We start from the raw sequence: 12,917 nt of genomic DNA, 5'->3' as shown, positions 1-12,917 counted from the left end.
CGGGTCACAGGGCCAGGAAGTGATGTCAGAAGGAAACCCAATGCTGGTGCGAGTGGCATGATGGAGAAGCCACTCAAGCTGGTGAAGATTTACAGAAGTACGTGGGAGGAAGGGAGAGTGCAAGTGTGGAATGGGGGGTGCAGATGGAGTGGAGGGGGGGCGCCACCACCCCAAACACCTCCTACCTTTGGCTACACCACTGCCCCTAATCTCCTAGAGGGAGAAATGTTGGGAATCTTCAGCTGGTGGGGCTTGGGGATCCATGCCAGTCAAATTGCAGCTGTACTGCTGCCGGTAGATCTATGCCCACCTGGGCATACTATGCTACTGCAATTCACACAGACAGAGGTCACAGACCTCACTCTCAAAATCCTTCACCCTTCGTGTCATCTGTCATCATAAAACACCCTCTCTGAGCCGAGGAAACACCCACTGATATTTCCCTTCTCAGAAAACTCTTCCTGCTTCTTCACAGCATTAGTTGCCATGTAAAAAACAAAGTAATACATTAACAGCCTTCTCTGTCTCATAACATGACATCATCAAATACTGACAGAAAAATCACACCGATCAAAATGTCAGCTCCATGAACACACAAACCTACCCTCTATCAAACCCAATTTATATATGGGTTATACCTGTGGGAGTGGCTCGCAGTAAATGGCAGTAAATTTTAACTTATTCTTTTTCTCTAGTGGCAGCAAGCTTGAGACAGCTTACCTTTCACGTTCTTGCTCTAGCAGGTTGGTGAAGTCATCGCTCTTGTTCATGTAGTCTGCATGTTTGCGCTTCTCATTCTCCAGCTCATAGACGGTACGTCGATGGCATTTCTCTGCTAGCAGCAGCTGCTCCAGCATACGCCGATATGTTTCCTTCTGCTTTTCCTCCAGCCTGTCCAACTGAGTTGAAAAAAAGGAAGCGAATGATGTGAATATTTAACACACAATGTTTTGTTTGCAAAATTACAGTTCATCAAACATTATCAACTTCCACTACAGAAGTACTTAAGACCACTGCTGCCAGATATCAGAACAAACTTCTTTCATCACAGCACAGTACTTGGATTAAGTACTGTCAGTGTCTATGCACTGGAGTCAGTCATTATTCCAAAACCTCCTTCCCAGTATGTATGTCCTAGGGAGAGAGATACAAAACACAGAAAAATACTCTCCATCCCAAGAAATCCATTTTAGTAGAGATACAAAATCCTCTGTCAGTATGCTCAGGATGTACCAGGGAGACAAGTCCCTCAGACCTCTCGGGGACAGAGATGGGATGCAACTTCTTGGTGCCATTCACCTCCCTGAAGGAATCCTGTTCATGTACCTTGACTGAATTCGGCATCAGCTTTCTCCTCCTTCTTTAGCACAACTCCTCCTTCTGTTTAAGCCTAGCTGTTTTCCCTTTCCAGATGACTCATATTTCTATCAGGAAGGGTGCTTTCTGAGGTTTGGCTGATGACCCCCCTCCTCTTGGGCTCTTACAGCACTCCCCCTTTCATGTACTCCAGTAAAAAGAAACCCAGACCCCAGGCCACTAGAGCCAGAGTCAGGTCCATTAGGATCAGCAGGCCCAACCTCCAATACTCACACTATAGGGTAACATCAGATTAGGAGCAGTACTCCAAAATCCCCCTCCCTTTAGAATATAGGAGTTTTGGAGGTCTTGCTACATACACCATTTCTTCTTTTCTTCTATGTCTTAAATTTATATTTATGATCTTTCCTTACAGTTGCATCTCTCTCAGGCTTCTTTTTACTTCTCTATCTTTTCCCCAGGCTATGAATCTTCTCTTCTGTCTGCCCTATCATCTCATACAAGGCTCCTCTCAGCCTCCCTCACTTTTCCCTTCAACTTTCCTCTGAGCTTTTCTCTAACCATCCATCGCTACCATCATCTTCACCAGGTTCTTCTGTATTTCGCCAATCATCATAAGAACATAAGAATAGCCTTACTGAGTCAGACCAATGGTCCATCAAGTCTCATGGTGACTAATCCAGGTCACTAGTACCTGGCCAAAACCCAAGGTGTAACAATATTCCATGCTACCGATACAGGTCAAGCAGTGGTTTCCCCCATGTCTTTCTCAATAACAGACTATGGACTCCTGCCAGTGTCTTCTCTACTACTGTCCCATGGCCTCCTCCTTCATTTCTTCTCTTCTTTACCTTTGTCTCCTTCCCACCTTCATTACCAACTAGTGATCAGAAAATGACTTCCCTTGTGTGCAGCATGTATGTAGAATGCTATTTGCATGTGGTATGATGTTTCAGTGAACCATCAATGCTCTCTTCTCATCCCTCAGTTCCAACCCAGTTTTTTTTCCAGGGTCTCTACTTCCCATCGCAGAGACAGAACCCTTTACTTTTATCCAAATCACTGGGCAGGTTCTCTTCAATGTGTACCACTCAGTACTGCAAAGCCAATTCTAGCACTGCCACTTCAGGCCCAATCAGGTTCTTAACCAGTTCTGTAAATGGATCCATGATAGATTATGCTAGATTTTGTAACAGAATCTGGGCTCTCGGATGCCATTATAGAATGGGCTTTCAGGATTGGGACAACTAAAAAATGTGGGTAAGGAAATACGTTAGGCAAACTAACAGGCCCAGAAACCAAAGAAATTATAGGATTCTTAACATCCACAGTCAATAGGGTTGTCTAAGGCATTAGGTCAGGGGTGGGCAATTCCGATCATCAAGGGCCGGAATCCAGTTGGTTTTTCAGGATTTCACCAATGAATATGCATTGAGAGCAGAGCATGCAAATAGATCTCATGCATATTCATTGGGGAAATCCTGAAAACCCGAATGGATTCTGGCCCTCGAGGACCGGAGAAGCCCACCCCTGCATTTGGTACTGAGAAATAGTTGGAGTAATAGGTTGAGGGAAGGAGTTGGGCCAACAGGGCTTAAAGAGGCACTCAAATCAGAAAAGGACCACAAATTGGTGTTCTTATTCTGAAGTCAAGTCATGATGGTCCGTTGGTCCACTCATCCGAGTTACCACTGATTTATTCTTCCTTGTCCCCATACTAAAAAAGGATGTCATGGTATCTTAATAGCAACCCAACACACCTCAGGCATTACTCAGGCAACTGTCCAAAAACTAGCAGGACTCCAACACAGCTCAAACAATGCTCCCTCTATACTCCTTCCAAGCTTCCTTAGTACTCCATCTGTGCTCCATAGGGGCTCCAAGGTGGCAAGGCATGCCTCCTTGAGTGCTCCTATGATCACGAGCTACTGTGACATTCAGAGTTTTAAGGGCACAGATGTGATGTGAGCAGATATGGGCCAACTATCCCCAACTGCTTGGTAACCCGAGGCTTCTGCTTCAGGAAATACTGTATTTGCCGGCATATAGGACACTTTTTTCCCTCAAAATACGCTTAAAATATGGGGTGCGTCTTATGCGCCGGTAATCGAAATTATGAATTGAAATTTCAGTCAATCTAAAACTTCTGCTTTATATTAATATACCATCATGTTGTTTCTTCTCTCTCGTGGACGTCTCGAGGTCTCATAAGTACACACTGCACACACGTGTCACAGGAATGCACTGTGTATGCGCGTTATGCCGTTTCTGCTCTCTCTCACGCTGTGAGATCTGACAAGTACACATTGTACATGCTTGTCGCATTGTTTCTGGGTTTTGAGGATGAAGATTAAAAGGTACCTAACTACAGTGTTCCCTAGCTACATTTAATGTAGACATAAATAACTATAAAATTAGTAAAGTAAATCATTATGGAAATTCATGAAAAAATGTAGAAAATTATTTTTTTCTTAAAAATATGTATAAAAAAGAGGGTGCGTCTTATATGCCGCTGTGTCCTATATGCATCATGACAATGTTCTCTTATGGTGGAGATGTCAGTAACATTCCTTTCTCTCCCCTATGATAAAATTACAATGCTAGCGATTACCTCTGCCATTGGTTTTTCATAGACATCTTCTCCTATGGATTTTTCCTGAGCAAGAAGGGCATCCTTGTGCAGTATTTGCAAGACATCCTCTGGACCTGAGAATCCATAGTGAGCTTCCAAGGCTTCTGGTTTGGTCTTCTCTGTCTTCAGCATGTGGATAACATCTTCTCTGGCCTGTGATGATGTAATTCAATACAGTTAGACAAACAATACTATGACTATCACGAGCCAATTTTTGGTCACTACAGCTGAAGTGATGTTGCGCTTGGGCTCTGGAAGGCTACTGGTTAAGCCCGCTGAGCATTTGCAGAACAGCACCACATGTACTTTTGATAAGGATTTGCCAGACACAGATGAACTAAACTGGATGAAGTATAGCAATGTGTTGCTAGGGAAACATCAAAACAGAAGAACCCTGCTAATTTTAAACCACACGTAACCCTGCTGTCATCTGGTGAGATGAATAGGTCAGCGTGATAGCAGCCTCTTCCCGGCAGTGTATAAGACTGGAGCCACCAGGAATGCCAGAGACTTTCAAGCCAGTTAAAGCCCCCATTCATGGTTCTCCTTTACTCCCTCCTTTGCAATCTTAGAACGAACACTCTACAGTGCATTGCAGATGTGCGGTTTTATCACCGTGAAATAGGTTTTGTTTCAGCACACACTTCATCTTCTATAATAAAACCCTAAGCGCGCATGCGCACTTAGGACGGCGTGTTCCCTGACAGTGTGATGTGTCCCTCCGTGCCAAATTCTATTTTCGAACACGGAGGCAGGGAACACGCCGGCGACTCCCCCCCTCCCGCCCTCACTCACCCAGACAACAAACCGCTGTCGCCGCTGCTGCTCCTCTTCAAAGCAGCCTGCAGAAGATCGCTGGCCAGCTGTATCGAATCTCACAGGCCACTCTCCACCTCGGTAGCACGTTCCCTCTGACGCGATCCCGTGCGTCAGAGGGAACATGCTACCGAGGTGGAGAGCGGCCTGCAAGGTTTGCTACAGCTAGCCAGCGGTCCTCTGCAGGCTGCTTTGAAGAGGAGCAGCAGCTGCGGTTCGTTGTGGTGGGCCAGAAGAGGGAGCAATACAGGCAGGCAGGGGGCCAGGGCGAGAGGGAAAGGGGGCTGCTTTGGGGGGAGGGTTGTGCTGAGGGCCAGAAAGCAATCATGCTTTGCTCTGGGATGGGGGGGAACGGAAGGGGACCACAGAGCAGGCAGGCATGGCACAACAGGGGGCCAGGGAGAGAGGGAAAGGGGGCTGTTTTGGGGGGGAGGGGTGTGCTGGGGGCAGACAACAATCATGCTTTGCTCCTGGAGGGGGGAACAGAAGGGGGCCACGAAGCAGGCAAGCATGGCATAAGAGGGGGTCAGGGGGAGAGGGAAAGGGGGCTGCTTTGGGGGGGGAGGGGTGTGCTGGGGGCAGACAGCGATCATGCTTTGCTCTGGGAAAGACAGCGTCCAAGGAGAGAGAGACAAAGAAAAAAAGACAGACAGCGTCCAAAGAGAAAGAAAGAAAGAAAGACAGACACACACATCTATCTATTCTAGCACCCGTTAATGTAATGGGCTTAAAGATTAGTTGAGAGTATCAAAGGACAAAATAGTGCACACTGAAAACAGAATTAAAGAGACCCAAACATAAATAAATGTGGGGAGCGTGTGGTGCAGTGGTTAGAGCTACAGCCTCAGCGCCCCTGAGATTGTGGGTTCAAATCCCGCGCTGCTCCTTGTGACCCTGGGCAAATCACTTAAGAGCAAATTCTATAAGAAGCGCCCAAAAGTTAAGTGCCAAAGAACGCACTGTTCAGTGCGATTCAAGTAAAATTGGGTGCTGTTTAATGAATCACGCCGAGTGGCATCTATTTTGGAGGTGGCCAATAAATAGGCCAGCTCTAGGCACAACTAAACGTTAGGCGCCTATGTGAGCGCTTAAGCACGCTTAAGAGCAGCGATTCTGTAACAAGGCACCAAACACGTAGCCACGCCTAACGTGCATAGCGCCTATTTTTTTTGAAGGCCCCCTAAATTTTTAGAGGCGCCTTATTGCAGAATCGCTCTTTCTTGATAGGCGCCTAAGTTTCAAGTATTGCTAATTGAAAAGCTTGATTGAGCTCATTCATCAATTTAGATAGGCGCCTATCTAGATGGGCGCCTCCAAAATAGGTGCCTAACATTAGACACCAGTTACAGAATTTGGGCCTTAATCAGTGCTCCCTCTAAGCGGGCGGGTGATGTGAGCAAAATTTTTTCCCCGTGCGCTAAAAATATCGGGCGCCAGCGCCAACTCGCCCGATTCTCCTCTCGCCGCGGCCTGCCATCTCCGTACGCCGTGCGCTGTGACGTGACATTGTGCGCTGCGAGGCAATATTTTGTGCGCCAGCGCACGCCAGCGCAGCTTAGAGGGAACACTGGTTAATCCTCCGTTGCCCTGGTACATTAGATAGAGTGTGAGCCCTTCAGGACAGATAAGGAAAAATGGGACAGATAAGGAAAAATGCTTGAGTACCTGAATATAAACCACTTAGGCCATAAGTGGTATATAAATGCTAAAATAATAATAATAAATAAAAGATTGAGCTAAAATAAGTTAAAAAAAAAATTCCCTGAAAGCTCCTTTCACTTGTTTCCATACATTCCATCACAGAGGCTGACACTGGCCTTTTCTTTTTAACTCACAGGATCAAGATAAAATATTGCATACATTTTTGTAAAAGAAATAAAAAACTATCAGGGAAATTTATGGGGCCAAAAAGTGCAATAATATTTTCAGTTATGTGGACTTTATCGTGCAATACATGCAAATTTTATGTGACACACTTTGAGTGCTTTCCCACTTGTTTTTCTGTTGTGCGCTGTTTTCCGTTAGCGTTCATTACCTGCCGAATGTTAACGCAGGAGCACTGAACATGAGGCACTAAGGGCCAGATTCTATAACGGATGCCTGCGTTAGGCACTGCTAGGTGCCCTAATTGTGGATGCCTAGTGATGCCTAATTAAAATCCGCACGTAACCCAAATTGTTTTAATTAGCTTTTAAGTGATGTGGTGATTGACTGTGACATAGAACGTAATTGATAATTTAAAAAAAAAAACAAAAAAACTAATTAACCCCCCTTTTTACAAAACTGTAGCGTGGTTTTTAGTGCTGGACGTAACAGTTCTGATGCTCATAAGAATGCTATGAATGTTGGAGCTGATACCGCCACGGCCAGCGCTAGAAACCACGCTACAGTTTGTAAAAGGAGGAGTAAGAGTTCCGCACAGAACTCAGAGCAGGGCTTAGCGACACCTAAATCGAGGCTCCCTCCAAAGCCTAATGATGCCTACCTGAAAAGTAGGCATGTTTGAGGCAGAGAATAGGCATGGTTGACTCGGGCGTTGCTATGCGTCCGAGTTAGGCACCAGTAAATTAAGCCAAGTAAAACTTGGCCTAATATACCTGCACTTACTTCTAGGATGCCTAGTGATGCCTATGCATGCCTAGGCGCTGCTAAGTGGGATTCTATAAAGGCCGCCAACAGACACAAGCCAACAGATACAAGTGAAGCTCTCACCCGAACTTTGTTTCCCCACCGGTTAGAGGTTGTAAATTTAAAAGTCATCACCAATATCTTTTCTCACATCAAGCAGCACTATGGGGTAAAGACCTAGAACAATTACTCGTGCCTACTACCTATAGGGAATTCAGGAAACGCCTAAAAACACATCTGTTCCTGAAATACTTAGGAAACCAATTTATACAATCTTAGTCCTCAACAAACGATCTCTAGAACTATCAATCACTAAGCCTGTACTTTGTTTATTCCATTCAATCTGTAACATTTCTAATCATTGTAAACCGCATAGAACTTCACGGTCCTGCGGTATATAAATTGTTATTATTATTATTGATTGACAACCACGCAAAGTGATGCCTACAATGTAGGCACACTTAGGCATCCTTAATAGAATCTGGCCCTAAGTGCTTCCATGTCAACACTGCATTAGACTGTACACAGTAAGTATAACATGCTAGCTGGCTAATGCTTCCACTCTCACTCCCTGCCATGCCACACCCCTTCAGGAAAAAATTCAGTGAAATACAATAATGTACCATTAAACGCACAGTAACAGGCAAACTACGACACAACTCTAATGCGTTTGTGCAGCAGCCTGTTATCGTGCACTAACCACGTATTATCCCCCAAATTCTATAAATGGAGCCTAAAGTTGTGAGCATACACTGGTGCGCAGCGCATAGCCAATGTACCTGAACAAATTAATTAATAGACCTAATTGGCACTGATAATTGGCAATTCATACCTCATAATTGACGTTACTTAGCATTAATGGGAAGTTATGCACTTAACTTGGTAGGCGAAATTCTATAAAAATTATGTGTCAGTTTAAGTGCGTGATGCTGAAAAGGGGGTATGGTTGGGGAGGATCGTGGGTATACTGACTATAGCTTACTGAACAGTTTACAGCTTCCCTGAACAGGTTTTGTACTGAAAACCAGGACTCCTTCGAATGGCCAAACACTGTTGAACTCACTTTGAGTTATATTGGCAGTTGTATGAAGCTCCTATTCAGTTAACCCTTACTTCTGTAATCTTAGTGTTATCAGCCAGATTCTGTATTTCTTGAACAGCTTTCTTTAATAATATGAAACAAAGTATGCACCTTTACAATTGATGACTTCAGGTCAGTTCAACTTTGTCACAGAATCTTCTTACTCTACCAGCCCCTCCTATTCAAAAAGGGATCTGGGAGTGTGTCCACATGTTGTGGAAATAACACTGTTCTCCAGTCTTAGATATAAAACTAAGCTGTGTTAGATTGTTAGAAATAAAGGATGAAAACCTGGTAGGAGAACAATGCTAGTCTCAGGTTCTCATACAGCCAACATGGCAACTGTTCTCTTTCAAACTGAAGAAGAAGAGCGGTTTTAAGCTCTGTGGATACAGCCTAGCTCTCTGGGAGAACAAAGCCCTCTGGGGACTTAAGTCCACAGAACACCTTACTTATAAATCTTAACATAAATAGTTAAACTTGTTCTTATACATGAAAACTCAGCAAATGCCCACATAAAATAGGGGAAGAACAGTGTGCATTCTTTTAAGTTAAGTGCAAGTCTATAGAATATGTGCTGATATGCACACAACTTAGGTGTGGGCATTTAGGCTTGGAAGCTGGTCTAAATGGGTGTGCCTAAAAGTTATGCAACTCATAGGCACTAAGCATGATTCTGCATGTAACTTTTATAGAATCACACTTAGCGTCAATTTTTTTAGGCATGATAAAAGGACCCCTTAATCTCTAGATGATTGTGTTTGCAAAAAAACGCCAAATCACTATAGTTTAGCATAAGTATAAAACTTTGAAACTCTCCAGTGCATAGTTGTGTCTCCACAGTTGGGCGTACATGTTTATATTTTGTTTTGAATGGTATTTGCAGCATGTAAGGCAAAGCAGGTATTAACTTTCTGCTAGACTTTATAATCTCTGTTCTTATACATAAGAAGTTGCCTCCACTGGGTCAGACCAGAGGTCCATCGCGCCCAGCAGTCCGCTCCCGCGGCGGCCCATCAGGTCCATGACCTATAAGGTGATCAGCGTTTAAGCCCTTTTAATCCCCTTATCCTGCTCTGTTAACCCTTTCATAACTTATCTCTACATCTATCTGGCCTTTTACTTAGCTGTGTTAACGGGTGGGGGGAAGGCGGTTTCAGCATGGTAGACAGTAATGAAAGCCCAGATCTGGGCATCACATGGGAGGGCCGAGGCATGGCTAGCTGTGACAGCTAGCACACGGATTGTTACTGTGTGCTAGCTGTCAGGATTGCTGATAGTGCAACCAAACTTACTGCCAGCTGAAGAGGAGAGGGTAAGTTCAGCTGCGCTACTGGCAATCTGTTAGAGTGGTTCTAGCAGCACACCCCTCAGCACATTTGATCTCTCCCTCCGACATCCTGGACACAGTCTGTACCTCCCTACGACACCCCCTGACAGTCTTAAACTCTGAACCCCCGACACAGTCTGTACATCCCATACCCTTCTCCTGACACCCCCAACACAGTCTTAAACACTGATCCTTCCCCTCAATATCCCTATCAGTCTGTACCTTCAATCCCTCCCTCTGACACCCACAATACAATCTTAAAATCTGACCTCCCCCCCTCCCCAACAACTCCGACACGTTAAACTCTGATGCTCAGCAGCACAAAGCATGTGTGACACAGACTAGAGGCAGAGACAGAAGATTTGTGAGCAGTGTTAATAAATAATGTCAGTGTCTGCACACATAACTGAGCAATCCTACAGAATGTTTGTTTACCCAGTTAGATATGTAGGTGCCAGCAATGAATGTAGGCCGAGAACCCCATATAATCACTACTACTACTTATCATTTCTATAGCGCTACTACCCTGAAAATAAGCCCTAGCAGGATTTTTAGGGTAGGGCTTAATATAAGTCCTATCCCCAAAATGAGCCCTAATCCTGAGATTTGCCGGCAGTTTCCCTTCCCTCTCTCCCATCCCTTGTGCAGCAGGACCCTTGAGAGAGCACCCCCTCCATCCCACCCACCCCGAGCACCCGCCACACAGCCGAATCACCATCCTTCCTTCCCTCCCATCAGAACCTGGCCACGAGCCCTACTTACCTCCCTAAGCAGTGTGGGGCCGGCAGCACTCTAACAGGCTGCTTCAGCCTTGTCTGCTATGAATTACTCTGCCGCGTTTCTGATGATGTCAACAGTAATGCTGCAGAGTAAATTCACGGTGGACAAGGCCGAAGTAGCCTGTTAGAATGTTGCCGGCACAACACTGCTTAGGGTAGTAAGTAGGGCTCGTGGCCGGGTTCCGATGGGATGGAGGGAATAATGGGGATTTGGCTGCGTGGCAGGTGCTCGGGGGGGGGGGAAGGGAGTGCTCGCTCAAGGGTCCTGCTGCACAAGGGATGGGAGGGAAGAGAAGCTGTGCAAAAAGTTCTGCTGCACAGGGGGATGGGAGGGAAAGTTGGAAGCTGGGCAAGGGGTTCTGCTGTATGAGGGATGGGAAGGAGGGGATGAAAAATGCTGCACATGTGGGGGAGAAAAATGAAAGAGGAAGAATTGAGGTATAGGAGAGGAAGGGAGAGATGATCATGTACATACCCCAAAAATAAGACCTAGTGCCTTTTTTGGGCCTAAAATTAATATAAGACACTGTCTTATTTTCGGGGAAACACAGTATATATGCAGTGTTGTACACATTACTTATATACAGGTACTCTCTGTCCCTAGTGGGATTATAATCTAAAGCAAGCTTATACAACCTTTTTCTATTAGGGGCCACATTTTATATTTGGTAACATTTGTAGGGCCAAAACACGCACCATTGTATTTTACCATATGCGTCTTCAAATAGTGGCAAAATACAACAGTGTCAATTTCTCTCTCTCTCATCTACCTGCAGCCTTCATCCAGTTTACTTGCTCTCACTCAGGCTTTACCCAGTCTCTTTCCCCTCACCTGTCTTCAGTTGCCGAACAATGGGCTCCCTATTTCCCTAGCGTGATTCAGCTCTCTGCAAGTCTGAGCTGCATGGTGCCAGAGGTTTGGGTTGGTCCCATGGTTTCAAGTCTCATGAAACCTCAAGACCAATCCAAACTCAAGGCACTTCTCGGTTCAAACTTACAAAGATCTGGATCATGGTGGGGAAGCAGAAATCTTGCCATAGGCATCCCCAATATTTTTTCTAGCACTGCCCAGATATCAGAGCTAAAATCTTACCAATACAGAGCTGTAGAGGAAGGCAGTGTCTCTGTAGCTACTGCTTCCACCTCCCCCTACAGCCCATTGGTCAGATGTTCCTTAGCTAATCAATAAGCTGCAAAGGAAGCAGTGCCAGTAGCTTAGGAGACACCTTTCGTCACAGTCCTTAACCAGGGAAAAGCAGGACAGGATGTTGGTGTATCCTAAACTACTGGTCCTGCCTTCCCCTATAGCCTATTGGCTGGCTAAGGAATATCTGAGCAATAGGCTAAAGATGAGATGCAGCATAAGTCAGACACGCTTCCTGTCTTAGGTCTACCATAGAAAGGAGGGGAAGTGCTGAGGGAGGCTCCGGGAAAGGAATAAAGAAGCAAAGAGTAGCACAGGCACAGTGAGAGCTAGAAGTGTTGGGTTGTGAGGAGAAGAGAGGCTGAGGGAAGACACATGGACTGCTCTTTTCTTTCAACTTTGCAGTCACAGGGATAAAAAAGGTATTTCATTAGAAGACTAGAGAAAGGGAATGAGGCTGTGGAAGCATTTTCCTTTCTCTGCAAAAAAATTTGTTTTATGTTAATACCTTTCAAGTATTTGAATGTCTGAATCATATCTCCCCTGTCCCTCCTTTCCACTAGGGCAGGGGTAGGCAATTCCAGTCCTCGAGAGCCGGAGCCAGGTCAGTTTTCAGGATATCCACAATAAATATGCATGAGTTAGATTTGCATCTCAAGGAGGCAGTGCATGCAAATCCATCTCATACATATTCATTGTGGATATCCTGAAAACCTGGCCTGGCTCTAGCTCTCAAGGACCGGAATTGCCTACCCCTGCTCTAGGGCAGTGTTTTTCAACCTTTTTACACCCGTGGACCGGCAGAAATAAAAGAATTATTTTGTGGATCGGCAAACTACTAGGACTAAAATTTAAAACCCCCGTTTTCGCCCCATCTCCGCGAACTCGGTCACCTCAGTAACTATAGAAAAATAGACAAATATAGAGCAAAATATAGACAGCAGATATAAATTCTCAAAACTCACACGTTTTGATCACTAAATTGAAAATAAAATCATTTTTCCTACCTTTGCTGTCTGGTGATTTCATGAGTCTCTGGTTGCGTTTCCTTCTGTCTGTGTATCCTTTCTTCCATTTCTTTCTTTCTGTACTCAGGCCCAAGAATTGTCCCTTTCTATTCCCTCCCTCTTTCCTTCCTATGTCCTTAGAGCCCCCGGTGCCTCCTTCCCATGTCTTTAGTGCCTCCAGTG

General features: G+C 45.1%; 1 protein-coding gene across 1 annotated transcript in view; it reads right to left on the bottom strand.

Moving 5' to 3' along the window:
* The window catches only part of FILIP1 (filamin A interacting protein 1), a 265,510-nt gene that overhangs the window by 65,604 nt on the left and 186,989 nt on the right, over positions 1–12,917 (bottom strand). The window contains 2 exon segments of the mRNA XM_033938162.1: positions 721–899; positions 3,929–4,102. Of these exon segments, the coding sequence (XP_033794053.1) occupies positions 721–899; positions 3,929–4,102 (353 nt within the window).

Source organism: Geotrypetes seraphini, chromosome 3, assembly GCF_902459505.1.
Source record: "Geotrypetes seraphini chromosome 3, aGeoSer1.1, whole genome shotgun sequence".
Taxonomy (NCBI): domain Eukaryota; kingdom Metazoa; phylum Chordata; class Amphibia; order Gymnophiona; family Dermophiidae; genus Geotrypetes; species Geotrypetes seraphini.
Note: the sequence above shows the minus strand (reverse complement) of the source record. Positions and strands in the feature narration are given on the sequence as shown.